Source organism: Mustela nivalis (assembly GCF_964662115.1).
Source record: "Mustela nivalis genome assembly, chromosome: 4".
NCBI classification, from domain to species: Eukaryota; Metazoa; Chordata; class Mammalia; order Carnivora; family Mustelidae; genus Mustela; species Mustela nivalis.
The window spans coordinates 163,431,309-163,452,378 of NC_139023.1; the positions used below are offsets into that span (position 1 = coordinate 163,431,309).

The window sequence follows — 21,070 nt, forward strand, 5'->3', positions numbered from 1 at the left end:
GAGTCATGAATGAGAGTGCAGGTCTCAGAGAAAGGAAATTAAGACAGTTTTTCCAAGGGGAGAAGCTGAAAAGGATTTTAACATGAACTGATCAGGTCTGCATTTTTGCAAGGTAATTTCTAGGTGCTGTAGTGTAGAAGATTGATCCGAGCTAAAAGAAACCTAAGGGAGGAAGTTGTTCATTCATTCATTCATTCAGTGAGCATTTATTGAGCCCCAACTGTCTTTGTACCAAGTACTTTCCCAAATGATACAATGGTGAATAAGACATTTCAAGGGACTCCCATTTGATGGTATTATTTCTACACTTCTTTCCTGAGGCACACCAGGACACTCCTGAATGAACAGAGGGGGTTTCACACAATTCTCTTATTGCCAGCTTCCCTCCAGTCCCAGAATTTCCCAACTTTGCACCAAGCCAGAATTGGCAATAGGCACACATAACTCTCTGGGAAATTTCCAGGATGCTGACGAGTCCTTCTGTTTTGGATCTTGTACAAGATTCTAACCCCTGAGATAGGTAGAAATGGAGAAAAACATAATTTTAGGACAGTTTTCCCACCTGAGGTTGATGGAGTTTTGTAACCCTCTCCCCTCCACCCTTCAACTCTCTGAGTGAAAATCCTCCAGAGTGGAAGCTTCAGAGTGAAAATTCCCAGATAAAGGGCCAGTTCTTAAACCATTTTTTTTGTTTTGTTTTATTAAAACAAATACCAGATTTATACTCACCTTCAATCCTGATGTCTGGTCCTGGGGACCCCTTTAACAGTTGTTCGCTCTTCAAACCATTATATGTTAAAATGTATAAAATAAAACAAATATATCGCAGGTTTATATTGTTTCTTGATAACCTTGAGGCATCTTGTGCTTTTTATTTTCTTCTTCTTTTTTTTTTTTTTTTGTCCTGGTGGTGGTCCCAGGTAAGGGATAGGGGTGTGGCTAGTAGCTTTAAAGACATTAAAATGTGCTCCAGTCCCATCTCTTCTACCTTGCTCAGATGCACCTAGCCACACACCTCCTTGCTACTAAGCCCAGACTTCTTTTAGTTAATAATAGCTCACCCAGCCTGTGATGCCTGCACAAAAGAAATCAGGTCTCCATAACCAACTGCTATGATATAATCTTTGCCTTCATCTCCACTGCTGTTACCCTACAGTACCTTCCCCCTCCCTCACTCAGCTCCTGCTGGCTTTCCAATCACTATATTTACATCACAATGAAGGCCCAGTCCCCTCCTCTTGCTGCTATCCACTTTCTCTGTTTCCTCCTTCTTCCTCACTGGTCCATTCTCTTCCCCTCCCTCCTGGTTTCCCTTCACCCCTGTGGATCCCTCTCCTCCCACATCCACTTAGACCTCCACCTCCGGTTCAGGCCCTTGCTCCACTTCCTGTTCTCCTCTCTCTGGGTCTGCTTGAAAGCAGGGAATTGAGGAGGTGTGGAGATGGGAGCTAACAGATAGGATGAATTCTTCCATTTCTTCCTTCTCTCCTTGCAAATTAACTCACCTCTCCTCCACACTGTTCTTTGCCCTGCACTGTAGCCTGACAGACACTTCCCTCCACAATCCCAAGACCTGAGTGGTAAACTATTTGAAACACATCCAGCCATTCTTTCTTTATTTTCTGTTGAGTCAGCCCAGGGAGCTGCCCAAGGAGGAGTCAAGGGCCAGGTCAAGGTGTTATTGAGGACTAATTCAGTCTTTTTTTGTGCTAATCCCAATTTCTTGACTAGATAAGGCCACCAACCCATCTGGGTTTTACTGAGACATTCCTTGTTTTAGTGCTACAGTCTACTATCCTAGGAATTTCCACAGTCCTGGCACAACTGGTCTCTTCACAGAATGGAACTCAGAGTATAGATGACCTAGAAAATCACAGCACCCATAGAGATGTTGAATCTAGTGCACACTCAGCTCCATCAGGTTGTGTCATTCAACTGTACTCTTACCCTGCAAGGAAGTCCAACATACAAACTTGCAAATTCCAGCACACCTGCAGATGGGCACCAGATACTCAGATAGGACACCACTCAGGCACTAGTGCTACACAGAGAAGCTTTCTTCTATAAAGCATGATGGAACCAAAATTGTCATAACTGTGTTCCAGGCTACCTTGTGTGTTCTGGGGGTGGCAGTTAGGGATGAAAACGTTTGTAAACTCCCACTGTGTAGTGTTTTCTGGTGTTCCAACTTGGAAAGGATAGCTTGTGGAACCCACAAACCATAACATAGAATATGATTTTTTTTTTTTAGAATATAATTTTTAAGCACATGCTTATCCATTTATTCAACAAACACATATTGAGCCCTGGGCTGGGAGAACAGTATATAAAAGCCTCGTGATTTATTGAGAAAGAGGTGTGAATACAGAGGACCTGCACTACAGTGTAATTAACCCTGTTAGAAGAACAAGCAGAGGGTGTGTTAAAGACATAGGAAGGCCTCCGGTGGAACCCCTGTCTCAGGAAAGTCTCAGGAACTTAGGCCTAGGGAGCAGCATGGAAAACCTGCGGAAGAATACTACACATCTCATACTACATATCTCAAGTCAGTCAAAATGGATGGAGGGAAGGGTCAAGGGAGGGAAGGCAGCAGTGCCATATAATATGGAGATACAAAGATAAACAGTTCTAATCATGAAGGCCTTCTCTGCCATGGTAAGAAATTCTCATTTTGTTCCTTGGGCAATAGAGAAGCCTTGGGAGAGGCTGGAAAAGAGCAAATAACAGGCCTGTTGATATGCCAAGGGAAGTATGATAGAAACTTAGACTAAGGGCAGTAGAATTGGAAGGAAATACTGGTTTTCAGGAAAATCACTAAGAAGACAGGAGTTGGTAATTGGTTAGTTATAGGTGTGAGAAGAAGGAGCAAAGGGTTTTGGGCTTGATCAAGTTTCTCAGGGTCAGATTTCTGGCTTGGTCACAGTTGTACTGTTCTCCAAGATAAGGAACCTAGAAAGAGGGACTTGAGGAAGGTGGGTAACAGGAGAGAGAATGGTGAATTTCATTTTGCATATGTTGACTTTGAGATGTGGTGGCCCATCCCAGTGAAGATGGCTGACAAGTAGTTGGATATTGAAGTCAGGAGCTCAGAAGAGAGGCTTGTCTATGGCTATGGACACAGATCCAAAAACCATTATTATTTGGATGCAGCTTTAGCCATCAGAAAGGATGGACAAACCAGGAGCAGAAGATAGGGTCCAGGATGGAAACCTGAAGAGCACCAGTCTTTCAGATCAGAAGAGGGAAGAGTGACAGAGAGAGAGAGAGGGAGAGATGCCAAAGGGAAAGCCAAGAGATCACAGTATCATATAAGCCAAGGAAAGAGTATCTCAAAAGGAATGGACTGCATTTATACTCAGGATATGAGGGAATAAGGGAATAAACCTGAACAAAGAAACATGGAGTGACTGAGAGATCAGAACTGTTTGTAACTGTTAAAAAGTTGGATTTACCAACTGTTAGAAAGTTGGGTTGGATTTACCACCATCCCTGGAGAGCATCTCTTGTGGATTATCAGGGACAGAGACCGGGCTTTGGTAGACAGAGGACAAGTAGGAAATGAGCAAATGGCAATAGTGAGTATGGTCTTCTCTTTCAAGAAGCTTGTTTGTGACCAGGAGGAAAGGCAGTAATTCGTAGGGTGGGGGGTGAGGGGATGATGTTTAGGAGCTGCTCTGCTGCTTTTGAGTTGGCAGACTTCTACATGTGCAAATGCTCATGAGATGGAGTAATAGCAATCCAGAACTTGGAGAAATAGAAGGAATAGAACATAACTGTTAGTGCCAGACCCCTGAGAAGGTTGGAGATGATGGAATCATGCCATGGCTAGAAGGATTAGCCTGTGTGAAGACATTCCATTGTGACAGGCACAAAGGAGGCAAGAATCACTTCAAATGTAAGTGAGCTTATGGGTTCAAGGAATTGAGGGAGTTTGCTCCCAGTGCTTCTACTTATCTGTGTATTGTAGAGATGAAGTTGCCTTCAAGGAGTAAGATGCAGAGGTGGTACAGGGCTTTCACGTTGAAGGCTTAATAGATGTGACTTGAGAAATACAAAAGGCAGCAGTAAAAGCCTGAGCTTGCTAAGAGATCTTTATTCTTTGGTGTAGACACTAGAATCCAGGCTCAGAAAGAGTTTATCAATTTAGTTGACAAAATCACTACTCAGGAAAACACAGTGCAGAGTAGAAGATGGCAGGGAGGGCTGGATCCAGTAAAGGCAGATAAGCATTGTGACTCATATGGGAGGAAGCAGCACAAACAAAGGCATGGAAAAGGGGAAAGACTAGATGGGTCCCTGGGAGCTGTCAAAGGTGTTAGGAAGGAGGTCACTCTAGATGTCAGATGCAACTCTGAGTGTCCATGACCCTGAGTACTGGGGCCAGTCAGAAAGAGTGCTTAGCTGGTGAAGCTTGTGATTGTAAGATATGAAGTGAGAAGGCAGATTGAGGTTAGATTGTACAGGACTTTGAATGTAAGCTAGATCTATCATTTTCTATATTACATGTTTTCTGTATTTCTGTATTTTATGTTTGTTCTGCTCACTACTGTATAGAGTCCTGATAGTGAGTACACATAGTAAATGCTCTCCAAATACTTGTGAATATCAGACAAAGGCAATGATACTCCCAGAAGCTCACCTCCACAGTGGCAGATCTCTCTACCTATCCAAGTTACTGCTGACACCTGACTGGGAGGTGACACTTAGCTGTGCCTGCCCCACCATGCATTTCAATCCTGCTTTTACCGTTCTTGCCCCATGACTAGGCTGTATGAGGCAATAGTCAAGCTCTGGCCTTTGAACCAGAGTCCTGGGTTCTAGTATCTAGTCCTGGGTTCTAGCTGTGACCCCTGGAACTCTTCTTATAATACCTGTCCAGGGTTGTGGTGAGCACAGATGAAATATGAACCCAAGACAACAGTTATTTCTCCAAAGAAGACATACAGTCAACAGACACATGAAAAAAATGCTCCATATCTCTTGGCATCAGGGAAATACAAATCAAAACCACAATGAGATACCTCTTCATACCAGTTAGAATGGCTAAAATTAACAAGACAGGAAACAACAAATGTTAGCAAGGACATGGAGAAAGGGAAACCCTCTTACACTGTTGGTGGAAATGCAAGCTGGTACAGCCATTCTGGAAAACAGCATGGAGGTTTCTCAAGAAGTTAAAAATAGATCTTACCCTATGACCCAGCAATTGCACTACTATAGATTTACCCCAAAGATATAAATGTGATGATCCAAAGGGGCACTTGGATCCCAATATTCATAGCAGCAATGTCCACAATAGCCAAATTTTGGAAAGAGCTGAGATGTCCATCAACAAGTGAATGGATAAAGATGTGGTATATATATGCACGATGGACTCAACCATCAGATAGGATGAATGCTTAACATTTATATTGATTTGGATGGAACTGGAGGGTATTATGTTGAGTGAAATAAGTCAATCAGAGAAAAATAATTACATGATTTCATTTATATGTGCAATATAGGAAACAGCATAGAGGATCATCGGGGAAGGGTGGGAAAACTGAATGGGAAGTCATCAAAGAAGGAGAAAAACCATGAGAGACTCTTAACTATAGGAAATAAAATTGCTGGAGGGGAGGTGGGGGGATGGGGTAATTTGGTGAGGACATTAATAAAGGCACATGATGTGATGAGTACTGGGTGTTATATGAAACTGATAAATTATTAAAAACTACATCTAAAACTAATGATATGCCATAAGTTGGCTAATTTAAAAAAAAAAAAGAACCCATTGCAAAGGTGATGAACCTATAAGTTCTCATACAACCCATGCATCACTATAGGTAAATCACCTGTGTCCCTTAGTTATTTCCTAGTTTCTTCCTGTTCCTTGTTTCTTCTTCTTCTTTTTTTTTTTTTTAAGACTTTACTTATTTTTTTGATGGAGAGAGACAGTGAGAGAGGGAACACAAGCAGGGGGATTGGGAGAGGGAGAAGCAGGCTTCCCAGTGAGCAGAGAGCCTAACATGGGGCTCGATCCCGGGACCCAGGGATCATGACCTGAGCCGAAGGCAGATGCTTAAGGACTGAGCTACACAGGAGCCCCTATTCCTTGTTTCTTATAATCAGTGAACACTTAGTGGCTGAGAGGAGAGGATGGGAACCTAAAGATGCCCTTCCTGACATCCTCATCCATGGCCTGGCCCTCATGGGAATAAATAATGGCTGATACATAAGGTGACCATATGCCCCAGTTTATGTCTGTTGTCCTGGTGTAAAGGAGATACTAGTGTCTCCTTTCACTTTTAAAAGTGTCCAAATTATATGGTCACCCTACTATAGCCTGTACTCTGTTTATAGCTTCTGTGTTCACTGGAAAGCTTATGTTTGCAAATCAGTGGCTTTACTTGGACACAGAGATAACCAAGTCTGGCTGGCAGGTTGGCTAAATAACATGTTTATGCAACATATGTATCTCATTGGCTACAGTCACCCCGTCTTCTAGTTATATTACCCCGAGGGCAGAGAATGGGAGTCCTATAACCAGTATGGCTGGATGGGGTAGGTATTAATGGGAGTTCTCATACCTTCTGCTCTCTTCTACCTGACTATAATATAAAAGGTTATAGTAAGCAAGTTGTTCAGGTGTCCTTGAAGGACTCTGTGTATAAGGGGGTTTGGGCCAGACTTCTTTGCCCTGCTTTTGCATTTTGAGAGATTAGCTCGATTTGAGAAGCACCTAAAAGGTTTTTTACTGGGGCAGGGACAATATTTTATACTCCTGACCCAAACTTTTAAATATCTGGCTCTTTCTGACACTCCAGAAATCTCTCTGTTTATTTCATGAGCCCTGAATTGGGAAGATGGAAGTGGGAGAGAAAGGAAAGGAGGAAGGCTGGAATGAAGGAAAGAAGATAATCTTCTCTTACTGAAGGCAACTAAGATTTTCCTCAGGGCCTTGCGTGGATGGAAAGGTTGAGGGGATCAGGAGACGGTTTGGGAGAAATGGGGAGTTAGAAATTATTCAGTTGAAATCTAATTAAAATGCTCACCTAACTCAAATTCACAAGGATTTACCCAGCATTTCCTCAGAATATAAAACAAGGTTCCTACCCTTAAAGAGCTTACAGTGATAGTTCAGGTCAGACTATGATTAATACAATGATAGAATACAAAGAAAATATCATAACAGTTCTCAAACTTCCATTTCCTCTGAAAGGCCATTAAAACACAGATTTTTGGTCCCCAGAAATCAGCGTTGGGATGGTTTGAGAATGGATTTCTGACAAGGCTCCTGATGAAGCTGTTGCTGGTGGTATGAGGGCCACAATTTGAGTATCGCTGCCAAAGAGGATCTAGACATTCACTACCTCAAATTTATGTGAGAAACCCCACAGAGGAGGCAACATTTGAGGTGGGGCTCAAAAGATAAATAGGATTTGGGATATCAAATGATAGTTGACATGTTGAGCTTATGATAAGCGGGGTGCTGTGTCTAAGTGTTCTACTTGCATTTTTCATTTAATCCTCAAAGATATTGGATGAAGTAGGTATGGTTATTGTCCACAAAGGCACTGAGGAAATAGATGACCCAGTGTGCTTTTCCAGGTCAAAATAGTGAAGGGACACAGCATAGGAGATGTTGTGCTGGGTTCTATAAGACCCCCTAGGTCTCAACTTCTGTTCTAAGTCCCCCAAGAGGAGTTGCCATGTGCCCAACCCTCCGCTCCCCTAGAGTGCAGGGAATGGACATTTGTGGTTTTGGATTTGATTTCCTAGTAGGGAATAAGACTGGCATTGCTTCCTTATGACATAGCCAAGGAAGGCCATGGGAGGAAGAGGTGCTTGTCTACCTTTCCCTGTGATGTAGCCAAGGTCAGGGAGGTCATTCCTGGCAAAGAAAAGTGAGTGTGGAAAGGCACTGACTGGCAAGTTGGGGAACCATAAGCCATTCAGCATCACTGGAGCATGACAGGGAAGGAGGGACAGGAGCAAAGCTGTAATAACTCTCGATTCCCAGCATCTCCATACAGCACTTCAGAGTCTCTTTAATGTGTAACACTTACTAGAAGGTATCACAGAGGTGATGAGGAGAGTAATGAGGGACTTAGGAACAGTCATGGGCCAACCTTAGAGGATCCTTGGGCTTTGGAGAGAGGTTAATTATCTCACTCTCAGGACCAGTGACATCAAACTCCAGGAGGGCAGAAGGATTGCCTTAAGTTCACCAGAGGCTCCTTTGCAAGATGTGAGGTTTCAAGTTCACTGACAGGAACACACTCTGGAATAGAAAGCAGGGAGGTTGAGAAGTCAGGGTAGAGGTGACAAAATCAAAATTCCCCAACCAAACACACCCAATGGTACTGAGAGAACATTAACTCCAGATATGTGGAGACTCATCAGGAATGGTCACAGGATTCTCATGTTGTGCATACGGATCCTAACAGATAGACTACGCCTTTAAGCACATACAAACACACTCAAAAGCACAGAGATAACTCCAAATCCCAAAAGCCACAGTTGTTAAGGGACCAGGCTGAACTCTTCAAGCCACTCTAGGTCATTTCCAGTGTCCACAGTCAGGAATCTGAGCTTGGCCCTCCACCAGGGCTTTCCTAATTCCAATCCCTTTCTGAGTACCAAACCTTCCAGATATCTTCCCTGCCCCCCAGAACACGTTTGTATATATTGGACATACTCATTGGATATAAAAGCCAGTCTGTGGTAGAGATGAGGGGAAAAGGGAAGGGGAGCTTCTTTAGGACAAGCACATTCTCCCCCCACTTCATCCATCCTCCATCCTCCTCTCACAATTCCCTATATTCTTTAAGAGTCATTGCCTTCTGCTATAAGGTCCTCCTATTCAATTTCCCAATTGGTGCTCTTTCTCAGGGGTCTTGTAGGTGAAAAAGGCTAGTACTCTGCCTGCTTCTTTCTATTCTGTCTTGCTACCTTTTGTACCTTTTCACACCCTCACACCAAGCAAACTCAGGAGCTCCAGTTTTCCACTGATTTTCTGTGGAAAGGTACTACTTATAACCCGGGTTCATCTTCTGTTTACAGCTGGTGATGACCCATGAAGTCACAGGTTGCTGGTATATGGCATATGGCATGGGGGCTTGATTTCATCTTTTGTCTGACACTTTTGATCTGAGGATTTTTAAGGAGTATCTCTCAGCATAGAATAATTCCACTCCAGCCCTTTCTTTTCTCCTGTTTAACAAATATGTAAGTGAGAAGAACACCAACTAGGGAACCAGGAAGCCAAGTGTCTAGCCTCAGCTCTGCTCCTACCTTGCTTTGGACAAATAACCCAAACTCTTTGGGTATCAGTAGCCTCTTACTGTGGAACACTGAAGCAGTATCCCAGGGCTTTAAAAGCTTTTTCCCTTCTACTGTTCTATTTATGATTTGGTACCAAGTGTTTTTTCATCCTGCTTGCCCTGGGGCTTCAGGCCCCTTAGGAGGGGTTTCATGAATAGGTAATTAGATGTTTGTCTCAGTGAGCCTCAAAATCATCTCACTGTCAGGTGGCCCTTTTCCTCCCCCAAGCTCCTGGGATGCAATGGAGGTAGCTCACCTGTCATATTTTTCTCTGACCAAGGAACCTGCTCTGGAGAGTGAAGAGAACCACAGTATGGAGCTGGGGATAGGTGAAGGAAGAATCAGATTTTTGGTGAGGTGTAGCCACAACAGCATTCCACAGAGCCAAAAATCCTCAGGGAACTTGAAGACTCTCCCATCCAAATCAAAATGCTAGGTTGTCTAATTTGTCAAAGGCTAATCAGGTGCCAACTTTGGTACCTGGACCAGGGCTGTCATGTAGCTAATAGTGTGTCACCACCTTCCTTTCCCAGACCATGGCCCACATTGCTTATTTATTACAGATTCTTTCCTACTGAACCTAAATTTGGCCCCACAATACTTTAGGCAGCCACGAAGATGGCAAATGTAAAAACTTGTTTCAATCACTGTCTAAGACCTTATTGGTTCTGACCATCAGTCACTTAGATGCAGACCTATCTTCAAATCCACCTTTCCAGGAGGTGCCCTACTCAGTATGTACTCTAGGATGGTAAGGGTTTGGCAGGAAGGGGGGCTATCTGACCCCTGCATTCTGGCCTCCAAAGTCCTAAGGGTCCTGGGTTCCTTATGTCTGACCAGATGAGATGGGAAGGAGCCCAGCAATTTTCCCAGACCTCATCTGGATATCCCACTCACTCTCTCATTTAAGATCAGAGTCACTGTTCTTTGGATGCTACCCCCTTCACCAGGGGAAGTGGCTCTCTTCACTGGGTGCTGCCCTGCTCACAGGGACCCTTGTGTCTACCGGCACCTGAGTCATGAATGTGGATGAGGCTTGCCTTCTGCTTTCTCACAGGGGAGCAGCTGCTGCACTAAAAGCAGCAGGGTTAAATTTGCATGAGTTTTGCATGTAACTGTGGCTTTATTTTTGGAAGAGAGAAGGGCAGGTTGGGATCGGTGGGTAATCATGTTCCTGAGGAGAAATGTCAATCATCACAAGCTGCCCACCGGGATGGAGGAAGGCTCTGCCACAGCTGAAAGCTGACGACCTGCACACAAAAGGCTGCCAGGCAGAATGGCTTTTGATTCCTCCTGAGCAGTGGGAAGCAGAATTGCTTCCGATTGTTCACCCCAATGGAATGACTCAGCCTGCCAGTGATTTCCCTTTCATTTTCTGCCTTTTCACAGACCCAAGTGCACTTAATTGAGAGCTGCGTGGGCTTCTGCTCCCAACCCTCAGGCCACATGCTCCCCCTCAGACCTCAGCCACTCCTCATGCTGCCCACACTCCTCCACCTCTTCCTCCTCCATTCTCGCCTCCTTTTCATTCACCAGTTTACTCAGAAAATATGTACTGATCTTTGCACGCAGAACCAAACCAGGCATTAGCCAACCAAATTTTGGGGACTTGCAGACTGAGCTGAGATGATTAACCTGCCCTAGCGCTGGTCCCAGCCCTGGACCCTCATCCAGAGCAGTAAATGGGAGGAGAGGTCAAGAACAGGAATACAAACACTGGAATTCTAGATAAGAAAAGCAGAATCAGTCAATATACTGTGGGTGGAGGTGGGGTAGCAGAGGGTCAGGGGGAAAGTCATCTTGAACAGGGAATCTGTTAACTCTGGGCACCTGTCCCATTTTAATTCCAGAGAGACCTCTGCTGGGGAGCTTGCTAGGGGCCCACCCACCAGCCAACCCACAGCCCCCACCCCCTCCTGTCCCAGCTGGCAGATGCCACAGAGCTGCTCTCACATCTCTGTAAGCCCCAGCTGCCCTCTTGGAGGCAGAGAGGCAGGTCTGGCTGTGGCAAGTCCCCATGAATCTAGCCATGTCAGCCACAGGAAGTGGTAGTGGGTGGTTAGGTAGGGGTGGTTATCTTTCCCTAAAGACCTGCTTTTTTTTTTTTTTTAAATGTAGCTCACACACAATGTCACATTAGTTTTAGTTGTATAATACAGTGATTTGACAAGTTTATCTATACTCACCACAAGTATAGCTACCATCTGTCACCATACACTGCTATTACAATATCATTCACCATATTCCTTATGCTGTGCCTTTTATTCCCATGACTTACTCATTCCATGACTAGAAGCCTGTATCACCTGCTCTGCTTCACCCATTTTGCCCACCCCCATTCCCCTCTGGCAAACCTCAGTTTGTTCTTTGTATTTATAGGTAAAGACGTGCTCTTTTAACTTCAAGACATGAGAGGCTCTGGTTCTAGCATCTTTTCATACTGACTTGTAATTTCACAAGCACTGGTTTAAATCCATCCCCTATGTACCATTCTTCTTTCTGGGGCCAAGCATTATCAAATATGTGATTTCATTTAATCCTGTGAATGCCTGCTCTGTGAGTTAGGTATCAGCTGTGCTCATCTGACATATAAGGAAATAGAGATGCTGGAAGTTTAAATCTCATGTCAGATGACAAAACAGATCCATCAATCTGTGATCCTTTGCTGAAGTCCTAATGCGATAATGCAGGTAGAACGTACCTAATTGAATGGTGTTTGATGATTCCTCCTGTGGACACACAACTGTGCAAGCACAAGTCCTGTCTTTGAGGACTTTGCTTAAATGAGCAAAGAAGTTCTAGCCAGTAGGTCCAGAAAGTGAACTGCCTGTTTATCTCAGAGCTGGGGTGAGGCAGAATTAGAGAACTAGAACTCAACTTTCTTGACTTCCCCCCAAGAATCTTTCCATTATAGAACTCTCCCCGAGAACAGCAGTTCTCTGCATTTTGGGGCTATCAACACCATGCAGACAGAGAAGCAGGAGGGAAGATTATGAAGACAATGCCAGAAAGAGGGTAACCTGACAGCCCAGACAGCATCTTCTGCCAGGGTATCTGGTGTGGGTATATGTGTGTGTGTTGGGGGGTGGTGTCTTAGCTCAGGCTGCTATAATAAAATACCACACACTGGGGGGCTTAACAACAGACATTTATCTTCCATGGTTCTGGGGACTAGAAGTCTAGGATCAAGGCACTGGCAGATTTTCTGGCTCCTTGGTCACCTTCTTGTTGTATTCTCACTTGGCAGGAAGAGAAAGGGAGAGAGAGAATAAGAACAAATGAGCAGAACAAGGTCTCTGGTCTTTTCTTGTGAGGGCACCAATCCCACCATAAGGGTCCTATCCTCATGCTAATTGAAATTTAATTACCTCCTAGTACTATTAGTTGCATTGGGAGTTAGGGTTTCAATATGTCATTTTTTTTTTAAGATTTTATTTATTTGACAGATCACAAGTAGGCAGAGAAGCAGGCAGAGAGAAGCGGGGGAAGCTTGTGGGACTCGATCCCAAGACCCTGAGATCATGACCTGAGCTGAAGGCAGAGGCTTAATCCACTGAGCCACCCAGGTGCCCCTCAATATGTCATTTTTATGAGGGACACAAACCTGCAGTCTGTGATAGTCAGACAATACAGTGAGAACTTTTACCTCACTTCCATACAAAAGAATGAATATTAAGAAGTACTCATGTACTGAGGGTAGAGAGAGCTGGCTCCAATTCAGCAAACTCCTGCCAGTCCCTCCTGTATTTTCAGTTAAACCAGTGCTGCTTTTTAAGCTCTTTATTTAGGTGTACTTGTCTCGTTTCTCAACCAGATCCTTAAAAACAGACACTGCCTTATATTTCTTTGTCTTGGCCAAAAACTTGGAACAGGACTGGGAAATGAAGGAGAGGGTAAACTTACTTTGCCCCAAGTAACCTGTTGACTCAAAGTCTAAAAGATGGAAATTTGGATTGAAACTTGATTTGGATTCTAGTTTTGAAGACTTGGTTTCCTATCTACCTGTTGTGGGATCTCAGTTTAAGTCATAAATTCTCCCTGTGCCTCGCCTTCCTTTCCACAAGCTTGCTCAGTAAATCCCTTTGTTCCCTGTGAGTTGATTTTATTAAAATCATGTATTGAGCACCTACTGTGTTCTTACCACTGTGCTCAATACTATGTAGGATACAAAGAAGCTTCAGCCTATCCTGCTTTCAAGAAGTTTAAAGATAATTGGAAAGATAACCATTCATCCCTGAAAGATTCAATAGTGTAAGAGCTGTCAGTAGGCCTTGAAGTTTGAGTGCTTACTGAGCCAAGCACTGAGTAGCAACTGTGGGCCCAGCAGAGAGGCTTCTTGTGGTCTTCAGGTCTTCCCTAGGGCCACACTAGCCAGGCCTGGAAGAGGGCCATATTCTTCCTTTGAAAAGAAGCTACAGTTTCACTGCCAAATCAAATTCCTTGTGAGAGGCCTTGCCCCTCTTCTTCTCAGCACCCAACATGTTGCTTGACATGTGGTCCATTCTCAAGAAACAATGTAAATTATGAACAGTGTGAAGTTCTCCAGCTTCCACAGACAGAACGAAACATGAGGATGCACAGATGTGGTTCCCATGGCTAAGATTCAAAGTTATCCTAGACTGGTGACATCCCACCAGAAGGAAGGAGGCAGTTGCAATCAGATCTCTGACCCCAGCCCAGCAAACACCAGCCATTCCTGGAGGCAGGTCAGCTCCCCATCTGTGGCTGGGGCCCATGCAGAGCCTCCAGTGACCTCTGCCTTCTCAGTCACTATGCCGACTGAGTGATCCTCTGAATGGTACAGTACTGTCAGCCCACAGGATGGAATCTCATTTGTATCAGGCAGCCTTACACACACACAAACACACACACACACACACACACACACACACTGCCCACAGCCCCTCTTTACACATGCGGCCTATATACAGCCCCAACCCCAATCTGGAAACTGGAACCCAGTTGGTCGTATCCCATTGGCAAAATGGGAATTTTGAGTCCAGGACTCCCTGTAGCCTCTGTGTAGTAAAGGAGTTGGGGTAAAGGATCTCTGAGGTCCTGCTATCTCTAGCATTCTGACACTTTGACCGTGGAAGATGCTGTCCTCGTTGTCCAGACTCTATTACCTGCAGCAGGATGATCTCTCTGTTTGGTCAAAACTCCTTTACTGCCCTCTCCCATCACAGGGATGCTGCCTCTCACCTCTGCTCTGCCAGTGGCACCCTCTTAATATCAGCAATGTGCCACTTCCTCACCCCAGAGTAATATGGTGAAGTGTAAATTGGGGTCACTGCCTCACTCTTGCTGCCCTCTTGTGATTACGTACTGACCAATAAGAATCTCAGATGTCACCTCTCCTAAAAATTAGACATCTAAGACTCAAAGAAAATAAATCCTAGAAAGCTTCCCACCCATGTGGAGAAGTAGTTATATACAAGAGGGTTTTAGCAACAAAATGGAAACATCTGAGTAAAGCGCAATGAATGAATGTGGTGGGATTACTGCACAGCATGTAAAAGAAGGAACATGAACTGGTCCCATATATATCATGTTGAATAAAATAATCAAGGTTGCAGAATTATACATACAGCAGGATACCATTTATATAAGGTAAAAAAAGATACATGGGTATTCTTTATGTGATTTAAAAAAAGGTACACAGGAAATCTACAATAGGGATTCTCCCAGTGAAAGAGATATGGGGGAAAGGAGAGAGAAGAAGTAATGCGGATTTTATCTTTGAGATGTTTTATTTCTGAAACAAGTAACATTTTAACAATTGTCAATTCTGCACAGGTTACTTAGATTATATTTATGGTATTTCAATATTTTACAAATGGGTTGAAATTAAAGTTAGTGGACAAAGAATGCTCTAAGAGTGACATGTCAGGTACCAGAGCAAACACTGCTGAGATACCTTGCCTGGAAGGAGCCTTGTCCATCACAGTCTAGGTGGCTCTCTCCTCCAATGCCTGCTACCTTTCACTTCTTGGACCATCTCTGAAGCAGTTCCAAAATCTTTTCAATTCTTAGAAAGCAGGGTTGCAGGACCATGGAGTCTGAGCATGGGACGGTGGAGTGGAGGAGGAGGTGCACTCAGGTGATAGGAAGTGAGACTAGATAGTTTCTCTAGTTTCACTTCTTTTCCTTGCTCCCATCTCCTCAGACCCAGAAGGGAAGCAGGGAGTCATCAAGTAAGTCATTAATCCAAGACAAGCAATTTGTTCCTCCCAGAGTCTCCAGTGAGCACGGGCTTTGGAATCTCCATGGGAAGGTGCCAGGCCAGGTACAGAGATGCCCCACAGCAAGGCAGTGGGTTTCTGCTGGACCTTCCTGCAGGACCACTCCCTGGGCAGTGACTGGGCAGGGAGGAGAGGTGGGAGGGAAAATAACCCTTCAGAGGCTGAGTATGATGATCTTATGAGTGACTGCTCCAGACAGGGCAAGGGGAAAGGAGACAGCTGGCATAGATCCTCACTCTTCCAGGCCAGAAATCTGGATTCCCATGGGCAAGGCCATAGCTGCTTTTCCTTGGGGTTTGGGATGGGAGGATGAGTAGTATTCTTTCTCACCTTCATAAGTATAGACAGACCCTTTTTCAACTCCACGTCTCCATCTCCACATTCCATAAGGGGGATCAGAGAGAGATGTCACTCTGGCATGAGCCCTGGCTTTCTTTGGGAAAGAGAGTGCAAAATGGAACGGGGTAGGAGCAGCTGTGCTGGGAGTAGAAGCAGCTCAGAAGGGAGGGCTTTCCAAGATTCCAAGGTCTTCTTGGTTCTGTTGTAGTGGCCATACTGAGGGCAGGCAGGGGGTGGGGTCAAGTAGGGGACAGAGAGGACTGGCCTGTTACTGGGCAGTGGGGAGTCTCCTGAATACCCTGGGGCCATATTTTAAGAAGTATTGGCTAGGGGGTCTTTTTCTCCCGGATGTTTTTGGCTGTTCTTTTCTTTTCTTCCTTTCTCTAAACCTGGAGTCTAATTCTTGCTTGATTCTTTCTAGAAAGTCAGTAGGCAGTCATGAAGGTCATGAAGGTCGCTATGACACGCTCAGTGAGAGGTTCTGAGGCTCTTATTCTTCCTCTCTTGTCCTCTTCCCTCTTTCTTTCCCCTTCTCGAACCTCTAGGATCTGCGTGATTGCTTATTTTTACCCCAGGTACGTACAGTAGTCTGGGCCAGTAGGGATTTGTTTCCCAGGAACACAAATGTGCCTCTGCCTTGTCCTTCCTGAGTGGATAGATAGCAAGTCTGGCAGTGGTGGGTGGATGGGAAGACCTAGGGTTTGGGAACTAGGATGGCTCATAGCCACATTTTCTGTGATGCTCTCTCCAACTTGGTAAGAGAACAAGTGCAGACACTTAAAAGTAATTAGTTTAGCTTCAGGTGTATCTGGGGATAATATCAAACTTCAAAGCTCTTCTCTGAGTCAAGACCTAGGAAGTGGAGAGTAGGGATCCGGGTCTGTGGGACGGGAATGCACTCAGAGGTCACCATCCGGCACCCACTCCTCTCCTGCACTCCTTGGCATCATTTGTCTAACTCCTCTCAATCCTCTAGGTTGTACCACAGTATTCATGCATCACAGGTCATTCACATTGCTGCTTATGTGAACCAAGAAGCTTACCTCTTCCTAAAACCTTATTGTCATCTTCCCAAAAGGGAAATGAGGCTATGGCTAGAGGCCATGGACCCTGACTTCTCCTCTAGCCTTTCTCTTCCCAATGCCTGGAAAATTACTTTGCTATCCAGGACAGGAGCCCTAACACCTTCCTGCATATGGACAACAGTAGAATTTTTGCTTCTTAGGATCTGAAGGCCCAGCTAAACAAGAGATGGCTGATGTGGGGGTGAAAACACATTTTGTCATTGTCAACTGGTAAATTACCAGAGGAGTTCTGTACTTCTCAGTAATGTCACTGGGAATTGGGATGCAGGAAGTTGCATCCCAATGGAATGGAGGGCACTATTTCTGGAAAATGAGGTGAGGCATTGAGGATAACAGAAGGATGATGAATGCTGCAGAAAACAATGATAGATACCAAGGAAAATGCCTGCCAGTTATGGGGTGCCTATTATATATGGGCATTTAGCAAATGCACCAGTCCTATTAGCTTATTTCAGTGTCTCATAAACTTCTCTTATTAATCCTATGAGGTAGGCATAACTGTGTTTCCTTAATTCTAAGAGACCATCAATTTAATAAAAGCATTTCAAAGAAAACATACATTGCATTTACGCCTGATATGTTTTTGTGTTGTGTCTCTACTAATGGAATATAGAATGCACTTATAACATAACCACTTTACAGTTCAGGCTAAGAATGCAAGTTTGAATTCAGGCTTTCTTATTCAGCTTCTGAAGAGTCCTGTCTTCCACTATGCACATATAGTGCTCTATAACCCACCTGGGACTTCTTTCACAATTTAGGATTAATGGTTTAAATTAGAGCAGAATAAAGAATGCAAGGTTTCGGGGCGCCTGGGTGGCTCAGTGGGCTAAAGCCTCTGCCTTCAACTCAGGTCCTGATCCCAGGGTCCTGGGATGGAGCCCCACATCGGGCTCTCTGCTCGGCAGGGAGCTTCCTACTTTCTCCCTGCCTGCCTCTGCCTACTTGTGATCTCTGTCAAATGAACAGATAAAATCTTTAAAAAAAAAAATTTTTTTAAAAGAATGCAAGATTTCTTCTGCACTTCCTGTTCTATTAAACTTATAGTTCCCCCATCATCTATCTTTTATCTAAGAAATACTCCTTCACAATGCATGACAACACAGATTTTCCCAGCTTTGAAAGTCATATGACCTATGCTTAGTGATTTGTCCAAATTTGCAAATGTGCTGATGTTGACATCCCAATATATTCCTCTGTGTGGTGACTGGCAAGGTTGTTGTTACTTTCAGCATTGGTTATAAAATGCATTCCTATTACTTTTTTTTAACTTTTAAAATTCTAATTCCAGTATAACGTACAGTCGTAATTTAACACTTACATGCATCATCTTTTTTTTTAAAGATTTTATTTATTTATTTGACAGGCAGAGATCACAAGTAGGCAGAGAGGCAGGCAGAGAGAGAGAGGGAAAGCAGGCTCTCTGCAGAGCAGAGAGAGCCCAATGTGGGGCTCGATTCCAGGACCCTGAGATCATGACCTGAGCTAAAGGTAGAGGTTTAACTCACTGAGCCACCCAAGTGCCCCTACATCATCTTTTATGAGTGAAATCATATGCTATTTGTCTTTCTCTGACTGACTTATTTCACTTAGCATAATACTCTATAACTCCATCCCTGTCATTGCAAATGGAAAGATTTCATTGTGTTTTACGGCTGAGTCCATCATATGTATGTACGTGTGTGTGTGTGTGTGTATACACAGTGTTTTTCACATCTTCTTTATCCATCCATCCCCCTTGGGCTGCTTCCATAATTTGGCTATTGTAAAAAATGTTGCAATAAACATAGGGTACATGTATCCTTTTGAATTAGTGTTGTTGTATTTTTAGTGAAAATACCCAGTAGTACAATTCCTGAATTGTGCATTCCTATTACTTTAAAAAAAATTTTTAAACTCAACATTTGGGGGTACAATTATTTCCCTTTTCTTTCTCTTCTGAATCCTCTTCAGTCAGGCCTTTGTTTCCAGCCCTCCACCCAAACTGCTCTTGTGAAGGTCATTGACATCCTACCTCCACATGGCCAGACCCACTGACCAACTCTCAGTTAGCAGCAGTAGCACTTGACACCATCCTTATGGAACAGTTTTTTTCTTAGTTTTCCTCCATCAATCAGAGCCTTCTCAGTTTCTCTGTCTCATTCCTCCTCACCTCCTCACCTCCATGAACCAGTCCTCTGACTTCTCTTACCTTCCTGCCTTCACTTCTGTAGTTATGTCACCTAGTTGCATAGCTGGCTTCTATAATAAACAGCTTTTACATGGAAATCTGCATCTCTCCACCCATCCCACTGCCTACTCTACAGCACTCCTTGGATGCCTAAGAGACTCTGCAAACTTAATGTCTTAAACCAAGCTCTTATTTTCCACCCCACCTCATCCTAAACTGGCTCTTTTCGTGGTCCTTTGTATCTCAATAAATGACAACTTATGTCCTCTTGTTGCTTGGATAAAAATATCGAGGTCATCCTTGACTCCTCTCTTTCTCTCATTCCCTGCATCCAGTCCTGTAGCTAATCCTGTCATCTGGACTTTAAAATTACATCTAAAATGCAAGCCACTGCTACCACCCTGACACATCCATGTTAGCCACTCACCTAACGTATCTGGCGCCCCTTCCATCCACGCCTATCAGCAGCCATTTTTCTAACCTGCAGCCAGAGTGACCCTCTGCAGCCCAAGCCAGATCAAGTAATCAGCTGCTTAAAGCCATGCAGGGGCTCCTTATCTCAACCAGAGTTAAATCCCAGCCCTGTGTCCATCCAGGCCCTATGTTTCCTGGTACCTGCTAGTTTTAACTTCTGCCTGTCCTATGTCCCAGCCAGGGGCATATTCTATTCTGCAGCCAGACTTGTCTCCTGACTGGTCTCATATATGCCAAGCACAGACCACCAGAGGAACTTAAGGCTTTTGTTCTTGGGGTTTCTGAGCATCTTCTCTCCTCCCCCAGATTTCCACCTGGCTTGCTCACTCATTTTCTTGAGGTTTCTTCAAATGATACCATAACAGCGAGGCCTCCTTTGTGCTGCCTGTGAAAAATAACCACCTCCCAGAATTCTATGCTACTCAGTCTGCTTCATTTTCCCCCATAGCATGTATAACACTAAGGATAGTAGACACGGATTTGTTGATAGTCTGTCCACATGATACTGAACACAACCCAAATGCAGGGACTGTAGCCATGTTAGTCACTAGAGAATATCCCATGACTTAGAGGAAGGCCATCCCAAAGGAGGGTGTCAGTGAATGTTTGTGGACTTAGCAGACAAAGGAAGAAGGAACAAAGAGTTAACAGTCAGCACTGAACTTTCATTAGAGGCTTTCATTAGAAGAAGCATACATTTCTCTACTACTCAGACCTAGCAGTCAGACCAACTCCTCCACATCACCATCGAGGACTGTGGAATGACTGGCCCATCTCAAGCTGACTTTTGCCTTCTGTCCCCTTCCAGGTGTACAGCTCTCCCAGGCTCTGTGAGGCTTCTGCTATGACCACAGTTTCTTCGTGTTACCAGGACTGCCCTTTGCTGCCGCAGCCACACCAGATCCCCATCCTACCCTATCTATCCTTGGCCCCAAGTCAGCATGGGTAGTGTCAGTAGCCTCATCTCTGGCCACAGCTTCCACGGCAAGCATTGCCGGGCTTCACGATACAAGTTGGGCAAGTCTTCCCATCTCAAGAAGCTCAATCGGTATTCAGATGGGCTGCTGAGATTTGGTTTCTCCCAGGATTCAGGCCATGGCAAGTCCAGCTCAAAAATGGGAAAGAGCGAAGACTTCTTCTACATCAAGGTCAGCCAGAAAGCCCGGGGCTCCCACCACCCAGATTACACTGCACTGTCTAGTGGGGACATAGGCGGCCAGGCTGGGGTGGAGTTTGGCCCATCCACCCCACCCAAGCTTATGCCCTTCTCCAATCAGCTAGAAATGGTAAGCAAGGGTCTCTGGAAAGGGTGGGTGGGTGGGAAAACCAATAGAGAGCCAAATGGGAATGAAGAGAATGGAGGCAGGGAGGGAAACGGAGGTGATGATACTAACATTTATGCCTCCAAGAGGCGAGAGCAGGGGTGGTGAGGACAGAAGTGCTCAGTTACGCCA

At 44.5% G+C, this 21,070-nt stretch overlaps 1 protein-coding gene across 3 annotated transcripts in view; it reads left to right on the forward strand.

The window, feature by feature from the left end:
* The window catches only part of LZTS1 (leucine zipper tumor suppressor 1), a 51,127-nt gene that overhangs the window by 21,277 nt on the left and 8,780 nt on the right, over positions 1-21,070 (forward strand). For all 3 annotated transcript variants that reach the window (XR_014310947.1, XR_014310948.1, XM_082727805.1), the window contains exon 2: positions 20,425-20,902. Coding sequence is in view for 1 of the 3 variants with exons in the window: in XM_082727805.1 (XP_082583931.1) it covers positions 20,558-20,902 (345 nt within the window). In the remaining 2 variants the exon portion in view is untranslated. The remainder of the gene's footprint in view (positions 1-20,424; positions 20,903-21,070) is intronic.